This window comes from Aulostomus chinensis, chromosome 19 (assembly GCF_037954235.1).
Source record: "Aulostomus chinensis isolate RoL2024-O1b breed Wild chromosome 19, RoL_Achi_v1.0, whole genome shotgun sequence".
NCBI lineage: Eukaryota > Metazoa > Chordata > Actinopteri > Syngnathiformes > Aulostomidae > Aulostomus > Aulostomus chinensis.
Window position 1 is genome coordinate 16,379,972 of NC_141338.1, and position 19,520 is coordinate 16,399,491.

Below are 19,520 nucleotides of genomic sequence, written 5' to 3' on the forward strand. Positions count from 1 at the left end.
ATTCTGGTTTCTATTTCCTGAAGGAATCACTGGGCTGCTGCTGAGGGTGTAACACTTAAAAAGAAAAGAAATAATCGATCAAAATAAAAAATGCCCCCCCCCCCAAAAAAGCCAGATGAGACTTAGTCAGGATTGTGCATCGATAGATCAGACAGGAGGAAGGAGGAGGAAAAGAGATGAGAACTAGAAGGTGAACCCTTAAGTGGTGTGTCTGTAATTCACACAGTGGAAGGTCTGAGTGGATGTTGACTCTGCGTTAGCCAGGAGAACTGATCAGAGAACTGATAAGAGATCTGATTGGTGAGCTGGTGCCAACATGATGACTTATTTGAAAAATTGAACAAAAACAAGTGACCACGTGACACGCAGTGCAGAGCAACTGAGATCTGCACCATGACACTCATTACCAGACAGCTGCTCTACCTGCTGAGCTAAATGGCACCCTAAAGTGAACGGGAGTGAATGAACTGCCTCTAATCAAGGGAGTGGGTATTTGGAACAGCTGTGTAGTGTTGGGTGGTACGCTGAGGGGTTGTGGGCGGACTCCCAATTTAAAGTTATAGCTCCGCAGAAAGAAATAATGATAATTAAAAAAAAGTAAAAAATCAAACCAGAAAAATTCTTTTATAACCAAAGTATGCATCCATCCATCCATTTGGCTGGAGCCTATCCCAGCAGCCTTCAGGCGAGAGGCAGGGTTCACCCTGGACAGGTCACCAGTCCATCACAGGGCCAACACATAGAGACAGACAACCATTCACACTCACAGTCACACCTACGGTCAATTTAGAGTATCAATCAGCCTCGTCCCCTCTTGATGTCTTTGGACTGTGGGAGGAAGCTGGAGTACCAGAGAGAACCCACACAGGAACAGGGAGAACATGGAGACTCACACAAAGATCCTGTGATGGAGCCGGGACTGGAACCTGGAACCTTCTTGCTGTGAGGCCACAGTGCTGACCACTGCACCACCGTGCCGCCTCAGTTTTATATTTATAGTAACATAATAAGACTGATAACAACTGCTAAAAAGATGTGATTATTTCATCTGACTTTTAAGATTCTAATGTTGGATTTTGCCTTGCTAATTGATTATTTCTAAATATTGTAAAAAAAAAAGGGGGGGGGGGTTTTCAGATGAACGTTTCAGAAAAAAATCCACACTCAATCTACCAACATACTAAAAGTTTGTCTTTTGTCATGAACATTAGAAATGTAATGAGGTGCAAATTTACAGCAAAATTTACTGCAGAATACCAGAACTTGTATGGGCAGTCAGTCAGGTCTGGTGACTCCATGATGGTTGCATGCTAGTCACCGGTTGATCACCGCTAGCATATCCTACATTCAAATCACCAGCAGGCCCCGACTGGCTAAAGGAACATGTCCTCCTTCCCCTCTTCTGTCCTGTGTAACCAACAGCAGGAAGAATAATTTCTCCTCACTGATGCTATGAATGTAACCTCTGCCTGATGCAGGACTTCCAGCCTCCGCTTACCTTCCAGATCCTGCTTTGCTCGGCAGCAGAAGAGGGACTGATATTGACATGTGGTTAAAGAGAAACACCGGGATTAACTGAATTAACCCTGATGTTTGCTCTGAGACAGGTGTGTGTGGTGTGGGGCTGGACCTAATAACCTAACAATCCCAAACCAACAGAGTAACATGTGGCTCAAAGCAGAAAATTCATAAACCCGTCACGCTAACTCACGCAGACACTCGCTGAACTGCTTATTCGCTTTAAGCAGTTAACCAACGCTGAGGTCAGTTTGGGACTGAGAACGAGAGTGAAATGTCAGCGGAAGATCAGTGCTGCTCCTGCCAGACACGTCACAGGGCTTAAAAGTAGGTGTCAGGCTCAACTTGAGGGATTTGCTCAGGTGTAGAGCCTGGGGATTTAGCTTGAGCAGCCACCGATCTAAGCTCACCGGTGCACTGCCTGGCATGGAAAGACTTCGGATTACACAATGCAAAATAAACCTTTGCATTTCATGACTTAGCGTAATAAGTCTGACCTAAGACAATGAGTCTGGGCATTACACGTCCAAACATACTGACATGAAGCAACCCAGGGACAGAAACCACACAGATCCATGGAAGAAAGGTACTCACCTGAAAGTCCCTGGAGCTTGGCTTTTTTCACTGCAAAAGCAAGAACAAAAAAGATCAGTTTACTTCATGTGCAATGTAACATTTACTCAGAGTGTCACTGATGATGTCAGAATAACCTGCTGAGTCAGAAATGCAAACATGTCGACACGTGACACATGATGGCAAACGGACAGGATGTCACGATCCTGACAGATTGATATGCAGACGAGTGAGGCGGGAGACGCAGGAACGCGTCAGCAGGCTCATGACAACAGCAACGTTTGTTTTTCACGCTTCAAAATGTCACAGGACTCGTTAAGATTCATGTTTCCTCCTGTGTGATTATCACGATGACACAACAACAGAGTACGGCCCCGTCAATGATCTCAATTCCATTACCGCTCTAGTATCAACTGACTCTGAAGAGGCCGTCTTTAACCAGTCTGCTTACACGAATCCATTCTTGACCTTCCTCCCTGACCTCTGCTGGGGTTACATTAGGCGTCATTAATGCAAATTTATGGGAAAGTGCAATATCCCAGCTTCAATGGCAGCATCTGTTAAGGCATAATAGATGTCCTGCGTGCACATCTTCTGTTGATGTGAGATTGATTTGCTACAGCTACTCAGAGAAATAACACTCAACTCAGTCATTTCAATGGGCTTTCCATGAAAATGAGAGTGATGTAACGATAACATTCCCTGCACGGTTCACTGTCAAGACAATCCAAACTAACCCTAACCCTTCTGTGTTTGGCATTAATGTACTCACTTTACAGCTCACAGCAAAGATGGATGGAAAAACCGGGGGACGTCTGGCCGGGGTAAGGTCACTCAAATGTGACCCTTGAGGGATGTAGCAAGTACCCTTGTTCTGAACTGAAATAATTTCTCGTTAACGATTAACTTGAAGATATTTACATTTGACTTTAGATGTTTAATACTGACGTGCGCATTTGAGCCGACACGTATCGGAAGCATAAACCCTGACAGCTGTGTTACAAAACACAACAGCTGGTATAAAGATTGAGGAAATAAAAAACTAAAATAAATAAATAAATAAGAGGGGGTGGGGGGGGGGGTGCTCCCTGGTGTATTTTGGTTTATTTTTAGCTTGTCCATGTTTAGTCCCTGGGTCCATCTATACAATAGCATTTATGGGATTTCCAAGTGCTTTAGAAGGGATTAATTGTGATTGCTGCAGCAGTGTAGTGTCCAGGCATATAACCTACTAAACCTTTGCAGCCTTAAATGGCAGATGGGCCGAACGGGATGATGGAGGCACAAACCTCAGTTTCATATGAACATTTCACATCTCTCCGTGCAGGCTGAAACAACCGTGAGGGAGCAGAGGGGAGGGGCTTCCCTTCTGGTTTAAACATCCTTCTTTATTACATCAATATAACCGCATCTGCCTACAATGTTGGGAGATTAGAACAATGGAGAGAACAAGAGTGTAGTTCTGTGGGCTAAATTAAGGGTTTGAAAATCTTTCTTGTGCTTTTAGTTAATAATGGAATGTGAGCATGTTGAAGGACAAAAAAAAGAGGAAGCTTCTGCCTTTCTTCTGAAGAAATCCCTGTCTTGTTTACGCCTCCTGCCCTGGGAAACGGAGAGGTGGAAGCAGGCAGCAGTGCGAATTTTTTGGACTTTCCAATCAGTCTTTGCCGGTGGGCTGGCACACTGGCCTTCTGTCCTCATTTCCATGATGTTATTTGGGGTTGTGGTACAGACGCCGCAGGGCAATAAACCACTGGGCCATTACAGCGGAAACTGATGCTTATCATTTTCAGTGCGAGGCCGTCCATGAGGCCGCTGGGTTCGCTATCAGACAGCGTCACTTCCCCTTTTGACCTATTTCTGCTCTCTTTTTGGATTGAATCTTCTGTTGCATGTTCCGGTCCAGTCACTCCTTAGACACGCGCCCACATCATCAGTAAAAGTAGTAAATCTCTTCTCTTTTCCTATCAGGAATCATCTTGGATAGGCAGCTGACAAAAATACAAAATTAAGTCCCGTCTACTGCAATGTTCTTGCCTTTAAAATAAAAGTGAATAGAGCTTAGAGCGGGTTTTGAGGGACTCATATTGACTGGAAAACTAGCATATATCTGTTTGTAGCTGGAAGCTAGTAGCTAATCTAAGCTAGCATCACGCTCCCATCTGCCCTGACAGAGTACGGTGATGTCACAGCGGGACAAGCATAGGTATCAGTAATAGGTTCCGCTAACCGCCGCAAGACCGTTGGCCGTTGGGGTAAAAGCAAACACTGTACAAATGCAGTCACCACAACAATCGAGTGACTTACTGAAACATGATGTTTTATCTCGATACAGATAGTTTCATCTTGAAGCCATCTGAGTTTCAGCGCTTGGGTGAACATAACATTTTGCTCATGTTTCATATAAAACCGTATGTATCCACCAATTTTTCTCTGCTTGAACTCAGTTTGGCAGTTCTGCGGCTTACCAAAAACGTTGTCCTGAGTTACTTTCCCTGTTGCTGGTTCACCCCACCACACAGAAGCTTATAGGCATTTCTGCTGTTTGCTCATAGGCCGGATTAACTAGGAGGCACCGTCAAGTAATACAAAGTGAACGGAGAGCAAGTGTTTGTCCGTCCCCATCCCGTCACCCACAGCATGAGCGGGGCTTCAATGCTCTCTGTCTCTGTAGAACAATAATCACAGTATGACTATTTACACTTGTGTTTACCCAGCATGAATGTTGAAATAGCTGCTATGACAAGAGCCTATCATGCAGGACCGACCTGCTGCAATAAAACCACCAGAGGCATTAACTGCTTGGATAGCTGCTTCCTTTATTTTCTTTGAAGTGTGAAAACTATAACTACAACTACGATACTAAATATACTCTCAACTTCCAAATCTATTGATGTTGAGGTGATAAAATGTGCTAATCTTCACTGGAGGACTGGGCAGAGAGCAGGCGCACAGGAACAGGAAGTGACACAGGGATGTATTGCTGTTGCAGGCAGTGGTGAACTTCCGCTTTGATGCTGGCTGTGGGGAGGGAGGGAAGGGATGGGGAGAGAAAGGAGAGAGAAGGGTGCGTGTGTGTGAGAGAGAGAGAGAGATGGGAAAGAGAGGGGGAGAGAGAGGGGTATATGAGAGAGAGAGAGGGGGGGGAGAGGGGGATATGAGAGAGAAGGAAGAGAGAGAGAGAGAGAGAGAGAGAGAGAGAGAGCGCAACAGATGGCCAGGGGATTACATGCTCAATCTCTAAGCGCTCTCTCCGTCTCTTTCTCTCATAATTCCACAACTCAGCCGCTCGCTACACACAACCTCTCTGGATCTATCGTTCACAGCAGTGCCTCTTCTCCTCGTCCTTATCCAAGATAAAAATGATTTATTTTTGCTCCCGTACTGCTGAAGAGCAAATATGGAGAAAGAAAAGCTTCAATCAAGTAGTGTAGTTCTGATATAACAAGAGTCTGTGTGCATATATGTGTGTGTGTGTGTGTGCGCGCGTGCACATGCGTGACAAAGAACTGCTGCATCACTGTTCTCAACAGTTAATTTGACCATGTGTCAACAGAAGAACCAACACAGAAAAGGTGTGATGATGCATGAAACAAGCTCAGCATCCTGTGTGGACACTGGTCAGCTGGCAATAAGACAAATGCAGCAACACTGGAAGCAAAGAATGAATCCAGCAGCACCGGTCTATCAGACAGCCTGACAATCAGGGCCAAATGCTTCTTCCACTTAGATAAGAAGATCCCTCTGGTAAATATGAGGCTACAACCACCAGCTAGTTAAAGTGGGAACAGTCTCGCCTGGATGTGGTCAGCAGAAACCTGGTGCGTGACCCCTGAACGACCAGAACTTTTAGATGAAAAGATAAGTTAGTTCCATAACTATGCTGCCACTTAAAGTAAATATCATCTGTCTCACGTCAGGCCAGGACATCACTTAGCAAAATGGAAGGCTAAAATGAGGACCTTATGTATGCATGTCATATAATCCAACTCCCTCGCTCCTATTTCAAAATGGTAACTGTTTTGAAAGGCCTCTGATGGAAGAGAGTTTCAAATTACCACCGTAGTTGTTTTTGTTGTTGTGAGGTGTAAATTCTCACCAGCTTTATAACCCGCTAGCCTCAGGTAGGTGCTCCTAGGTAGAAAAGCACCCCAAATATTGTGGCAGAAACACACTGTTAATACTGCATAAAGATGGATTAAAAAGGAAAAAACATCAATTCTATTTGTACAGCACCGTGTCACAACAGGAGTTTACCAGCTCAGTAGGTCTAGAACACTCAGAGACCCAACGGTTCCCCGTGAGAAAGAACTCCAGCAGCAGCAGCAGCAGCAAATAAAACCTGCTGTTAAGAGGTAGAAAACGATGAGCAGACCCGCGCCCTGTGTGGGCGGCCAATCGGGGTCATCAGAACTCATGAAGACCGGGTCAGGTTTGGAGGAAAATTGTGAAGAGAACAAACAGCGTGGTGATACAGAATCAGTGTTGTGGCCAAATAAATAACTGGAAGAGTTGTTTGCAGCGGGAGGAAGACAATAATACAGATTAAATAAATATATCCACAGTTGTGTGTTAAAAGTAACAGGTGTGATTGGGTGACCACCGCAAATGCCACGACTCCAAAATAACAGAGTGGTTAACATATAGGTCACTGGTGGTTGGTCAATCTACAAATGAGGGCGACATAACGGCCACGACACTGAGCAGCCATAACATTAGAACCCTCTGCCTAATACTGTGTAGGTCCCCTTCCACCGTCAAAACAGCCGACTCATGGAGGCTTGGACTCCACCAGACCTCTGAAGGAGTGCTGTGGTGTCTGGCTCCAGGACATTAGAGCGGCAGATCCTTTAAGTGCTGTAAGTTGCGGGGTGGTCCGTGTCAATGTGACATCCACGTGAAAGGCAGGACCCAAGAATTCCCACCAGAACAGTGACCCAAGCATTACACTGTGCCCGCATCACTTCCCTCGTAAGCCACGCCCACTCACCCGACCATCCACATGATGTCAAAGCGAGATTCATCAGACCAGGACACCTCCTTCCATTGCTCCCTGCAATGCCCCCTCACGTCCCAATTGTCCATCGGGGGCCCACATTCTCCATTTTACCCCCTTTCAAAAACCAATGGGAGACTTCACACCTACTAAATTCTAGATATCAGATTTAAGTTGTGACTTCAGCCTACATGTCAACTATCTCAGCTTGTCCAACCCCCTGAAGGGAAGAAGTTGTCAACTTTTTCCTGAGGTCGAGCTTCAGGTGCAACCCACTGATGGAGAGAATCTGACCAGATTTTTGTCTGTCAGGTGTCCTCCCTCAAGACAAAGCATGACCCCAAGAAGGATGGAGAGAAAAGGAAAACTGACACCCCCCCCCCCCGCCAAGTCTGGACACTTCACCACATGTTCTGTCACTCAAGCACTCGCATGACTGAAACATCATGTGCACATCTGCAGCATGACGGGGTACATGTGAGCCACTCTGCCTTGCCCTGACTGCCAGCGGGAGTCCACCCCCCCACCCCCTCACCCCCTCACATGTGAAGACAACCACTTCACTGTTATGTAAAGTCATCGCCATGGAGATGAAGCATCTTCAATAGCAATAAATAAGAAACATTGTCAAGCTGTGTTATCGGGGGGAGAGATGAGTCACAACATCAGCTAATCACACAAACCACCACAACCTCTCTCTCTTATCAGTGGGCTGCATGACACCTCACAGCTTTTATTGAACCTGAAATCACCCCCCCCCCGCCCCGCCCCCGCCCCCCTTTACAGTAGCTTACTGATGAGGAGTTTCTTACTTTCCAATAGTTCAGATAAATACTGAGGTTTTCAGAGTGAAAAGAGAGAATGACTGGGATCATTTTAGGATGAATTTATCCCAGAAACTTGACGTGACAGAAGGTGTTTGCTCGACTGTGTCAACAGGTGCGAGTGAAGGGATCTAAAAGATATTTGAACAGACCAGCAAGCTGGAGGATATGGAATATGGTTGCTGTTTTCTTCAGCCCCAAATCAAATTAAAAAGTTCCCTGTTAAATCACTCACGAGAAGCACAAAAAGCTACAACAGCCTTGTGAAGGGTGACATTTCCAATTGTGGATGCAGGATAATATCAGCGTGTACATTTGTTTAATATATCAGTTTCCGATGGGCAGTGTTGCTCAAGTCCCTTCTTCTTTGGTCATCATCAATCATGAAGCAAATACAGAGTAAATATATGAATTATACGCTTTTACAAATGTTATGATTTTTAAGGATATTCAAGATGGGAAGATAATAAAAACTTGTTTTTTAAAAACAGAAAATGTCAGCTAACAGCAAAAAAATGTGTAAAATATCAGCATATCAGAAATCAACAAAAGCTTTCCTGCATCCCTGGTTGGAATCGAAGCTCAGACTCGCCAGCGTTTCCTCCCTCACGATATGATTTGACCAGTAATAAGATAATTAACTTTATTTGTATGGCATCCTCCATGCAGCGCTTGCTCATAAAGTACTTCAGAACAATTTTTGTGTGTATTCGCCCCTTGAGAATGTGTGTGTGAGAGGACCGTTCATCACTGTTTGCAGCTTTAGTAGCTGCACCAGGGCCTTGAGGTTCTCTTCGGTGAACATACGTGCTCAGAGAACAGCAGCCGTTTCCTGCAGGCGGAGTTTTGTGAACGAGTTTTTGTTACTGCCATGCATAAACAAATATGCTCCTATGAATCAAAGGAAAGAGGACCAGGGGTGTTTCGGAGACACGTAAAAGCCCATAAAACCAGAACCAGATGGGAACTGTGCGGCGCTGCTTTGAGCTCGTTGGAGCGCTGAAGCACAGTGATGAGCATTGGTCAAATTTTGGTATTGCATAATGGGCTTTGCTGATGTAAAGGATGCATGTGCGCACGCATCATTTTAGTCTTGAAATGTGTCCATGTACATAAAAATACTTCATACTAGTTTATTTTATTAGAGTCATGATTTTAATGATTTTATCACAACTTGTTATGGTCTCATGTTATGAGTAAATCTACTAAATGATTCAGTACAATATGAAGTACCATATGTCCTACATACACAACAATTTTTCCAAGTAGTCATCCACTGAGAAGGACCAGAGGGGCCCATAAACCAGTTTTGGGACCGATAGCGGTAGTTAAATAGAAGATATTCAGTAACTCTTTAATTTTATGAATATTTCTACGTCAGTATGATAGTAACTCCAGATTAGGCCAGCGGTTTGTTCAGATTTCAGGGTTAACATGCACCATATGGCAGTGGTGCGTCAACCACAGAGGGGGGACCAGAGCTTAAAAATATTTACTAATATGGTTAAGAGGAAGATAAATCAAAAATAGCGTTTCCATTCTTTTCAAGAAGTCTGTGTGATTCATAAAATAAAACGTGAACAGTCTCAGGACCAGAGTGCAGGCTGGTGAAATTCCTCCCCGAAGGGGGGATGCCTCCCGAGGGACAACCTTTTTGTGAGATTACATTGACTTTATGAGATTAAATCCAATAAACCAGTGTCAAACTATTATTCATCATCGTTAATAAGTAAATAAAGAAAAACAGAAAATACAAAACTTACCTCTGACGCAAAGAAGCGACATGACAAAGTGCTTCCAGCAGTTTAGTTTCTCTCAGTTTGCGGAGCTGACCCTCAGCAGAGATTTCCACCGCGCGACAACATTTTAACGTCTGTAAAAGTTGAATTTCCTACTTTAAAAATGGCGTTGAAACCCCTCGTCGGTGATTATAGGTAGTTTTCTGATGCTGAAGCGGGGCAGAGAACAGCAGCGGCCCCCTCCACAGACACGCCATTATTGCAACTCTCATCACAGGTTTTCAGGCGACCGACAACCTGAGGGAGAGAAGAGGCGGGGCCCGGGCACCTGTTACTGGCGTCCGGGACGTCCAATGGGAACGCATGGCGGCTCTGGGGGGCGGAGCCATGTCAGTAAACCCGACCAATCGTTGATAGGGATTGTTGGAAGGCGAGAGAAACATAACAGGTGACGCACACAAATCTTTTAATACAAATAAAACCGTAAAACGTTTGTTTTACGATTGCAGGTACATGTAATTCTGGGAGAAAAATTAGGATAGTTTCGAGACACTGATGATCAAGCGCATTATACTTGATAAGACGGCTTTAATTCTATCCTATGAAAACAAAACCTTACAGTATAAAAATTCATAAATCTTAATTTATTAAGTCTCACCTCTGTTTAAATCCTTCAGGAATGGTTTAAAACGTATATTTCGAGTCCAGACAAACTACAAACGAACAAAAAACAATGTATGCAGTTTGTATTCAAGAAATCTTTAAAGAAATACGATTCACTGCCTTCCAGTTCCAGCTGAAACATTTTGTGGACATTTATATAATTGTGTAGGTGTGTATGTATTTGCATAAATGCAGATCAGTTTATTGACTGATTGACTGAATGCCATAAGGAGTAGGAGACATTATGATCAAACCATAGTACAAGTTATTTTGACACAGTATGTCAAATTAAAATATAAGACAAATGATTTTAGGTGTGAATCCCATTTTCCCTTTTTGTTTTAAAAAGACAAAGTGAAAAATAAGAAGATATTCCAAAAATAGGCTGAAGGGACTGCAAAGGGGTTTTCCTGTTAGAGCCAACATGCTGTACTCATTCACTATTTCTCTATACATACAGTATATCATGACAATTATTATTAAACGAGTCAGTAAAAGTTGAGAAGAAGAAAAAAGCAAGACTAAAAATGATTTCTGACTATGTGTGCGTGGATCTTTCACATTTCTTTTAAATATTTAGTCTGAAATATGTGTTTTAGGGAAAACAAATCAGGGAAGACATATTGGCATTCATTGTTTGCATTCCAGGTTTTCACAACTCTAATGGTTGTATTATCTGCAACTAATCATTGACAATCATTTTGCAGGCAAGATAAGATATGTTCCATTTCTGCTGAACAACCTAATTCCTCCCTGATTCCCTTCTGCTCATCACTACCATCTGATGAGGCTTCTGAATATCTGCTGGACGAACCCAAGCTCCCACTCCATGCATCCAGTTTACATCTGACTTTGGAACAGTGACGATACATGTTAATGTTAAAATGTACTTCTTGGAGCAGCAGCAAATTGAAAAGTGAAACAAATAGCACCCTGCTGTGTATGAATTGTGCTATTGCATTGGATAATGCTGACATTATTTTTTCCCCAAAAACCAAGCAAAAACAAACATTCAGTGGGAAAATATTGTGCAAATATCATTAGGCTAAATGACGATGATTATGATAATGGTGAATGATTATTATTCTATTATAGTAGCAGCAGCCAAAGTCTACAGAAGACGAAATGAACCGTTTCGGAAGGATTTATATAACTGGATCATGAATAATAATTTCATCATTCCAGCTCAAAATTATAATGATTCATCTGGTTTCATCATGTAGCTGAAGAAGTTTGAATTTTAATTTTAATGCAATTACCTGTTGACATTTCCTAGATATTTTCTGTCTTCTTAAAATAATTCTCTGTAACTGGATTCATTAAAGTTATACAAATATAACAAATAGAGCAATTGTCTGAATTTCTGTTACTCCAAAATAATACATCAAATATTTACATTTTGGTCTTTTTTTGTTTATTGCTATTATTATGATTGATCGGTTATCTTTCATGGTAAATCTACTATTTCTTTTGACTTTTAAAAAAGTTACATTCTGAAATAAAGATTTGGAGGGAAAAACAAGGAGAAACATCAGCGGAACTGTAGGCACCTGGTTCCTCATTTCCCTCACTGACGGAGGTTTTCCAGCGTTGCACCAATGATGTAACGTTCATTTCCTGATCGACAAGGGTCACGCACGAGTACTGGGTATTTTGTGGATGGAGTCCAGTGTACGGACGTGAATCCGCGTAATACAATCGCTTTATTCCACTTGAAGGATGCTACGTTCGCTGTGTCGGACCGGCGGGGCTGTGGTGCAGGTACAAGCCCGTCTCATCGCGTCTTTTTCCGTCTTTGCAGCGAGTCTCGGGTCGCTGGAGCCCGGCCGTCAGTCCGGACGGTTGGAGCGGAGCAGTTTAACGGCTCTGGGTTGTAGGCTTCGGTGCCGTGTAGATGATGTTTTATAGCGCCTTTGACCATCAGAATATCAGTACTTAATGATTTGAACGCGGTTAAGTTCACTTTTACTCCCAAATGGTGACATCTCTCAACACGCGGGCATCAGTAACACGCAACAGGGAAGTAAATCAGAGCGATGAAAGGATTCATTTACACGTGTGCATGGACAGACACACACATTGATTGACAGCCGGTCCCAAAGTAGGACATATTATAAGGTTTCAGAGAACTGAAATGTACATCCGTGTTTCTATGCTAGTAGTTAATATTCTTGCATTTTGCCCCCTAAAGTTGTTAAAGTGTCATCGTGACACACAACCTCAGTTCATAAGCGTGTATTTTATTGAGCACCACATGCTGTTGGTAAGATGTAGGAACTGGAACACACTTGTCTGAACAAGACAACACAAAGCTGCATTCTGAAGTCAGTGGCGGGCTGAATGACACTTGAATGATGTTGAAGGACGGAAGACATCAGTTAAGTGTTGAGATAATAAAAGCAGGAAACCAAAATTAGTGGTATGTATTTATTTTGAAAATTCAATACATTTTTTTTTGTTGGAAAACAAGTTATGTGTTGTTGATGGTGTAATGCAGGTCAAAGATAATTTACCGTCGTTTTTTTTTTTTCAGTTTTCATTTCAAAAACCTTTCAACTTTTTCTAACTTAATAGATAAAAGGAATGCTTTGCAGTAGCTGGGTTTACATGGAGCCCAATGTTCCAGTTAGAATCAGATTAGAAGCCCAAACAGAATAAAAATGTTCCATGTAAACACCTCAATCCGAATAAAGAGGCCTAAACCAAATGGAATTTCATTCATTTTCACAGGGGTAGAATATTCCTTTTCCCAAACCGATCAGATGTAAAGTCTTATCATGTAAACGGTGAAACGGAATGCTGTCAGGCTGTGTTCTCTCTGTGCATGCTCTGTCTTGACGTAAATGCGCACTGACATTTCCTCACTTGATAAAAATGGCGGCTTCCAAGCAGCAGTGCATGCAGAAGTGGTCTGCGGCGGAGAGTTTATTTTTAATACAAACTCTCAAAGACCTTAACATTATCGCAGGCTTAAACCGTAGGAAAACAAGAAATTCTGAAATGTTCTAAAAAGCCCACGAAAAACTCAACGAAGCCGGCATTGACCGAAGTTCAGTCACGTGATGTTTACATCACTCTGCACGTGACACACAGCCGTAAAACGGCGGTTCCGATTAAATGAAGTGGCACATGTAAACACCAGATTGGAATAGATCACGTCACATGTAAACAGTTGACCCGAACTCATCAATCGGAATAATTTCAATCGGAATGAAGAAAAGGTCTGCATGTAAACGTGGCTACTGTTGTCGGACATTTTTGAGACATAATTTAAAAACTGATCTTGAGATTAATTCTGTGAAATGATTGCATGATTATGTAATTGTGTGTGTGTGTGTGTATGTGCGTGCGCTCGTGCATGCACAGCAGTCCCAGCGAGCTGTTGCTACCAGGGTGGTGAGGCCAGACCACCAGCGATGGGTGTCCAGTCTGCCCATGAACACGGTGGTGCTGTTCGTACCCCAGCAGGAGGCCTGGGTGGTGGAGAGGATGGGTCGTTTCCACCGCATCTTAGAGCCGGTGCAGTTCACATTTGGAGACATTTGCTTAAGCGCTCACTTCTTGAGCCAAACACATGCAGCAGATATCCAATGACTCCTTGTCCTTGTTTTAGGGTTTAAACTTTCTCATCCCGCTACTGGACCGAATCCGCTATGTGCAAAGCCTCAAAGAGATCGTCATTGACGTCCCTGAGCAGTCTGCAGTGACTTTAGGTGAGTTTGTTTCTCCTCTGGATCCGTCCTGATGAACACACACCTCAGCCTGTGTGGTCTGATTCCGTTTCCTTGTTTTTATAGACAATGTAACTCTCCAGATCGACGGAGTGCTTTATCTGAGGATCCTTGACCCTTTCAAGGTAGGCTGTCTGTAGTCAAAGGATTGTCTGTGCTGTGATTTCAAGCTTAAATAAAACATTACCATCCGTCAATAATCTCTTATCTGTTCCCAGGCCAGTTACGGTGTTGAGGATCCAGAATATGCCGTCACGCAGCTGGCACAGACCACCATGCGTTCAGAACTGGGCAAACTCACCCTGGATAAAGTGTTCAGGGTAACAACATTCCGCTTCCTTTACATACACGCTAGTGTTCTAGAAAATGACAATGTTCCAGATTAGATAAGGGTTATGGCAACAGCATATTCCAAAGTTATTTTTGGAATTTGGTGTTTGGGATACACTGATGCAAGTCCAGTTTTATGGAGCGTTCACTAACACGTGAACAGAGTCGCATCTTCTTTTTTTTATTAGCCATGTGTAAAGAAACTTAGTTGGAAGGTGGTCATTCAGTGTGGCGTAGTAGTGGATACGCTGCGGTTAAAGATGGTCTGTGTTTCGTCTTCATGTAGTGAACTGTGACGTAAGCATCTGTGAATGATTGATTGATCGATTTACAGGAAAGGGAATCCCTGAATTCCAACATCGTCCACTCCATCAACCAAGCCTCGGACGAGTGGGGAATCCGTTGCCTCCGTTACGAGATCAAAGACATACACGTCCCACCTCGTGTGAAGGAATCCATGCAGATGCAGGTGGGTCATCATGGAGGTTTAAAATAATAATAATAATGATGTCAATTTAAAAACATAGAAAAACAACAAAGGGCAATTTTTCTGCTGCTCTACAATCGAAGTAAATGAATCCTTGACAGTGGATGCTAACAGCTGGCCATCTGGATAACAGCAGGGTTGAAACACACTCTCTGAAACTATTAGGGCAATGTTCCCGCCAGGAAGTAGTATTACCTCCACCTGCGATGAGGAGACTTTGAGTTACATGTGAGGAAGTAATTCATTGCTTAAATGGCTAAACAAGACAAAGATCCTGTCCCAAAATCTTGTTTCTCCCCCATGATCCCCTCACAAGTCTGCATCAGAAGACTCATGGGTGGAGGCCACTTCCTTACCTACCTGTCACCAGATGGATGAATTATGAACCGGCAAAGACAACTTAACTTTTCCAACTGTGATCGGGTCATATTTTTCAAAAAGATATTGATTATGCATCTCATCAACTTATTCCATTTCATTATTAAGATACCAGGTTTTGTAGAAAATGCTTCAACACAGTGTTTTACTGCCCCGCGTAGGTGGAGGCTGAACGTAAGAAGAGAGCCACGGTGCTGGAGTCTGAAGGGACGCGTGAGGCAGCCATTAATGTGGCCGAGGGTCGTAAACAAGCTCAGATCCTGGCCTCGGAGGGTCAAAAAGCAGAGCAGATCAATAAGGCTGCCGGTGGGTGCATGTGAAGACCAAATTCATTGCTTTCATTTTGGTTTTAGTGTAGTATCTGGTGGCGTCCGACATCTACTGCTCTCAGTAGGAGAATGAATCTCTACGATTATACCTGCCAGATGAGATATTGATTAGCATTTCCCCACCAGGTGAAGCCCAGGCAGTCTTAGCCAAAGCTGAGGCAAAAGCCAAGGCCATCCGCTTGCTGTCTGTTGCGCTGACTGAGCAGGTAAACAGCGGTTCTGAGTGTGAACAGTCTTAAGTGAGTTTGTGCGTATTCTTTGCTAATGCTTTGTGTATCGGACAGAACGGAAATGCAGCAGCGTCGCTGAGTGTGGCCGAGCAGTATGTGTCCGCATTCTCCAACCTCGCCAAAGAGTCCAACACTATTCTTCTGCCGTCCAATACTGGTGATGTTACTGGGATGGTGACACAGGTGTGTATATGTGCATGTTTTACAACTAGCACCCGGCTAAAGCCACAGAGAAGCCCCTAGCATGACCTAAGAGGAGTGTTGTGAATACATTAGCATGTATAAGCTACATATATCTTGTTTTAATGTGTTGTAATAAGGTCTCTTCCCAACATGTATTTGCAACACATAAAGTTGACTTTTCAAGCTACAATTTTTCTTTTGAGTCAGGCTAAATTGCTTGCTGATTTATGTGTTACTTCCACATAGAGGTAATTTCATAATTCAACATTACCTTTTCAGTGAAGCTAAAGTGCTAGCCTGCTAATAAACAAAAATGTCTCTCCTGGTGCTTTTGCCACCCTCCCAGTAATTCTTAAACCTGCTAACATTAATTGTATTCATGTTATTTCACAACACTTGTTGGTTATGTAACTTCTTACGTCAATATAACCCTTTCAGTTAAGAAACATTGCAAGGTAGCCAGCCAACACACTTTCCGTCTTTACCTGGTGCTAAAGCTAACGATTTGTCTTCAAATACTGCATAGTAATTAAGACACGTTATTGTTTGCCAAATGATGTTTGAAAATTTGCAATATACAGCATTCGCTGTCAATTAAGTCTAAATTTTCTTTTTCTTTTTTTTAAATTTTCCATTCTTCTCTCATCTACAAGATACTGGACCAATAACAGGAATATATCATAGAACTTGGTGATAATTATGCCCCGTGTGTTTGCTCTGTGTCAGTAAGAAGGAGGTTTGACAGGTCGGTCCCACCAGCACGTTTAGAGCTTCGTTAGGACCGGAGCTGGACAGTATTTGTGCTGATAGAGTTGGATGTGAATGAGTCCTAAAACCCAGAAACAAGCCAGCATCGTTGAACGTTAGGTTCCTTCATCTTGAAGTCAGTGGGTCTGTTTAGCCTAAAATAAGGTCTCTGGTCAAATCACGTTCAGGATATTACAAGGTTTTGTTCTGTGACAGTAAATCCATACCACAAGGGAATTTAGAAGAGTTTCTGTCTTAAGATGGTGGCTGCTAACAAGTGGCTTACTACAGAAGTAGTGACTGACATTTGACATCGTCAGGCTGGAAACAGAAAAAGCGCTAAGCTGGCCGTGGTGACACTGATGTCATGTGTCTGCAGTGTAGTTTTTTCATTTACTAAAGTTAGTTTAGCTTTGTAGTTCTAGTGGTTGTCTTCACGCAGCAAAAATCCTTTTTTAGTGAAGATGGACTAAATATTTAAGCCTTACAGCCAGGTTTATTTGTCAAATAATCCAGAATGCAGCGCAACAATCCCACCGGCTTTTGATGGAGGGAACTCATGATGATGCTAACGTTTCGATTGGCCTCCAGAAATGCGGTACTCCTGTGGTACTCTCATTGTATTGATATTACAGACTTGTAGTCTCTGTTGCCTCCGACCATAATAAGGTCCTGGTGTTTTCCGCCCTCAGGCTATGACCATCTACAGCACGCTAGCAAAGACAACTACAAAGGAACCACCAGAGGAGGGGGAGCCGAAGAACGCAGACCTCGAGAGCCAGTTGACGTCATCTCAATAACCGAGGATGAAGTGAATAAACTCAACCATTTGATAACACAGATGAAGCACTTCATATTCTTAATAGCGGGTATTCAAGGCAATGTTGTGTACTACTGGCTGGACAGAAGGAACCGCTACCGACTGACAGACTCTTGGGGTATTTCTCCTTCCACTTCCCAGCAAGCTGCAGTTTCTGTTAGCAGATTTATACGCTTCACTGTTGTTTATGTTTGGGAAATTTAATTGTAAACTTCTCTGATAGAAGTGACTTTTGCAGGTAGAAAAATGAAATAAATGGTAGATTTATCAGCCCCTGCAGCTGATGGATGCTAATAAGCCCTGCGTGTAGGGTTTGAAAAGAACTGCTGCGGTTCAAAGTTCAACATTCGATTGCATTGTGTTTCCTTCTCGGACTACCTTTCAGGAGGTGGCTCCACCTGGCGTCAGGCCCTGCAGGTTCATCCCACCTGTGTAAGAGAGAGATGTGCTTTCGTTTGACGTGTTTACTGAAATCTGAGACAAGTTCTTAAAATAGATTTCTCAACAAGCCTGGAAATTTAGACCAAACCCGCCCGCCTGAGATCACTTAGAATAACGAGTCTCAGCCCGACTGGAGTGGAATTCAGAATTTTATTGTTGTGGAGTTTGTGTGCTCTTGCTTAATTTGAACTTTCTTTGTATCATTTATCTCTCTCACACAGAGCAGAATGTACTTCAACTTGAGCACTTTATCCAAAAGAGTGAAAAAAAATACACAGCCTTCAGTCTTGAACAATGGATAGAGAGAAATAGAATGAACTAAAAGTTACATTAAAAAACACTTCAGATAAAACATCGGAAATAAAACTGACTGGCTGCACCTTTCTAATTTTTGAATGGACTCAATTTTATACAGCTCTTTTCTACCTTAGCGGTACTCAAAGCGCTTTACAGTGTCGTCTCATTCACCCGTTCACACACACACACTCACACACTGATGGTGGAGGCTGCCATGCAAGGCGCCAACCTACTCATCAGGAGCAATTATGGGTTCAGTATCTTGCTCAAGGACACTTTGACATGGTCACCGGGGTCGAGGATGGAACCAGCGACCCTTTGGTTGCTAGACGGCCACTCCACCCCTGAGCCATGACGCCCAGCTTTCATTAAGTCTTGCTTCATTCCCTTTTGTCAATCACACCGCAGGCAACACTTTTGCTTGAACTCGAATTCTTGATTCAAAATAGGTTAAAAAAAAAATCAACCATAACCTTGTTCTTTACCGTCACCTTCATCATGTCACCCTCTTCTGATCTTTTAATTCATTTAAATTTGGTGCAGCCTGACCAATTAACCCAAATCGTTTACTCGTACCTGGCCGGTCGTTGGGCTTTGTTGGGGTCGGGCTCAGGTTGAGACTGAGAACTCTACTTGCTTTCAGCCTGTGCAGGTTCATCCCTCAGCGAGACAACGTGGTGTCATTTGACTTGTTCGCAGAAATCAGAGACAAATCTTGCAACCTCTTTCAGCATCGACGGGACCGGGGACTTTTGTGGATGTCCCAGAAGGACAGACAGACAAAACCAGTAGAAGTTTTGAAATATTTAAGTTTAGCGGAAGTTCTGTGTCATTCAGGATAGTTCCTTCTCAATAGCAGCTAGTATGCAGTCACTGTGCCTCTTTCATGTTTGTACTCACCTCTCATGTCTTACAGGATGTATTTATTAAATTCCAGAGAGAATTTTTTTGCTCTTTTTTCATACCTGTTCCACTGATTTTCTTTAGGAAAACAATAACAAACGCAACTGGTACATCTGAGTAGCTGGTACGTTAGACTTGTGAAGTCAAACGATAAATCAGTGTATGATGCAGTATGGTATTAAGTGCAAAGTTTGTGTAAAATCAAGCTTACAAAGGAACAATAGAAACTAATGGGGAATTTAGACTGTTGATGGAGTGGAAATAAGAGGGGGAAAAAGGTATGTCAAAGTTCGCCAACATTTTAGCTCTGCAGACTCAGCAGTGATGGTGA

General features: G+C 43.0%; 2 protein-coding genes across 4 annotated transcripts in view; one reads left to right on the forward strand and one right to left on the reverse strand.

The window, feature by feature from the left end:
- Positions 1-9,961, reverse strand: part of LOC147244225 (protein unc-13 homolog B-like) — a 65,034-nt gene extending 55,073 nt beyond the window's left edge. For both annotated transcript variants that reach the window (XM_086186917.1, XM_086186915.1), the window contains exons 1-2: positions 9,675-9,961; positions 2,113-2,142 (exon numbers count right to left, since the gene is read on the reverse strand). In XM_086186917.1, the coding sequence (XP_086043043.1) occupies positions 2,113-2,142; positions 9,675-9,696 (52 nt within the window). In that variant the 5' untranslated portion in view covers positions 9,697-9,961. The remainder of the gene's footprint in view (positions 1-2,112; positions 2,143-9,674) is intronic.
- A 1,938-nt stretch (positions 9,962-11,899) lies between these two features.
- Positions 11,900-17,566, forward strand: stoml2 (stomatin (EPB72)-like 2). Of its 2 annotated transcripts, none has more exons than XM_086187974.1 (10): positions 11,900-12,074; positions 13,683-13,832; positions 13,927-14,026; positions 14,111-14,169; positions 14,263-14,364; positions 14,709-14,843; positions 15,401-15,545; positions 15,695-15,774; positions 15,853-15,981; positions 17,421-17,566. In XM_086187974.1, exons 1-10 carry the CDS (start codon positions 12,033-12,035, stop codon positions 17,526-17,528), a joined length of 1,050 nt encoding a protein of 349 aa, XP_086044100.1. In that variant the 5' UTR covers positions 11,900-12,032; the 3' UTR covers positions 17,529-17,566. The 2 variants fall into 2 exon arrangements, with proteins under 2 accessions (XP_086044100.1, XP_086044099.1); XM_086187973.1 differs by having other exon boundaries at positions 11,903-12,074; positions 13,680-13,832.
- The last annotated feature ends 1,954 nt before the right edge of the window (positions 17,567-19,520 follow it).

Excerpts from the sequence above, each read along its gene's own strand:
- stoml2 (XM_086187973.1), top strand. The coding sequence starts at position 12,033 with ATGCTACGTTCGCTGTGTCGGACCGGCGGGGCTGTGGTGCAG. Across the intron at positions 14,844-15,400 it reads AGGAATCCATGCAGATGCAG|GTGGAGGCTGAACGTAAGAA; the intron begins GTGGGTCATCAT and ends TGCCCCGCGTAG. Across the intron at positions 15,546-15,694 it reads GCAGATCAATAAGGCTGCCG|GTGAAGCCCAGGCAGTCTTA; the intron begins GTGGGTGCATGT and ends TTTCCCCACCAG.